This window comes from Colobus angolensis, unplaced genomic scaffold (genome assembly GCF_000951035.1).
Source record: "Colobus angolensis palliatus isolate OR3802 unplaced genomic scaffold, Cang.pa_1.0 Scaffold1249, whole genome shotgun sequence".
NCBI classification, from domain to species: domain Eukaryota; kingdom Metazoa; phylum Chordata; class Mammalia; order Primates; family Cercopithecidae; genus Colobus; species Colobus angolensis.
This window is the reverse complement of record NW_012113686.1, coordinates 10,641-11,018: the sequence shown is the minus strand read 5'-3', so window position 1 is coordinate 11,018 and position 378 is coordinate 10,641. Positions and strand designations below refer to the sequence as shown.

General features: G+C 41.8%; 1 protein-coding gene across 1 annotated transcript in view; it reads left to right on the top strand.

Annotated features, from left to right (window-relative positions):
- Positions 1-3: 3 nt before the first annotated feature.
- Positions 4-378, top strand: part of LOC105505395 (zinc finger protein 721-like) — a gene marked incomplete at its 5' end in the record, with an annotated part of 2,849 nt that continues 2,474 nt past the window's right edge. Inside the window, 1 exon segment of the mRNA XM_011933210.1 lies at positions 4-367. Coding sequence (XP_011788600.1) covers positions 4-367 — 364 coding nt within the window.

The window sequence follows — 378 nt, the reverse complement described above, 5'->3', positions numbered from 1 at the left end:
ACTGGAGAGAAACCCTACACATGTGAAGAATGCGGCAAAACCTTTAGACAGTCTGCAAACCTTTATGCACATAGGAGAATTCATACCAGAGAGAAACCTTACAAATGTGAAGAGTGTGGCAAAGCCTTTGGACAATACACAGACCTGAATCGACATAAGAACATTCATACTCGAGAGAAACCTTACAAATGTGAAGAGTGTGGCAAACACTTTGCATGGTACACAGACCTGAATCAACACAAGAAAACTTATACTGGGGAGAAACCTTCCAAATGTGAAGAGTGTGGCAAAGCCTATGCCCCATCAACAGCCCTGAATCAACACAAGAAAATTCTTACTGGAGAGAAAAGTTACAAATGTGAAGAGTGTGGCAAAGCC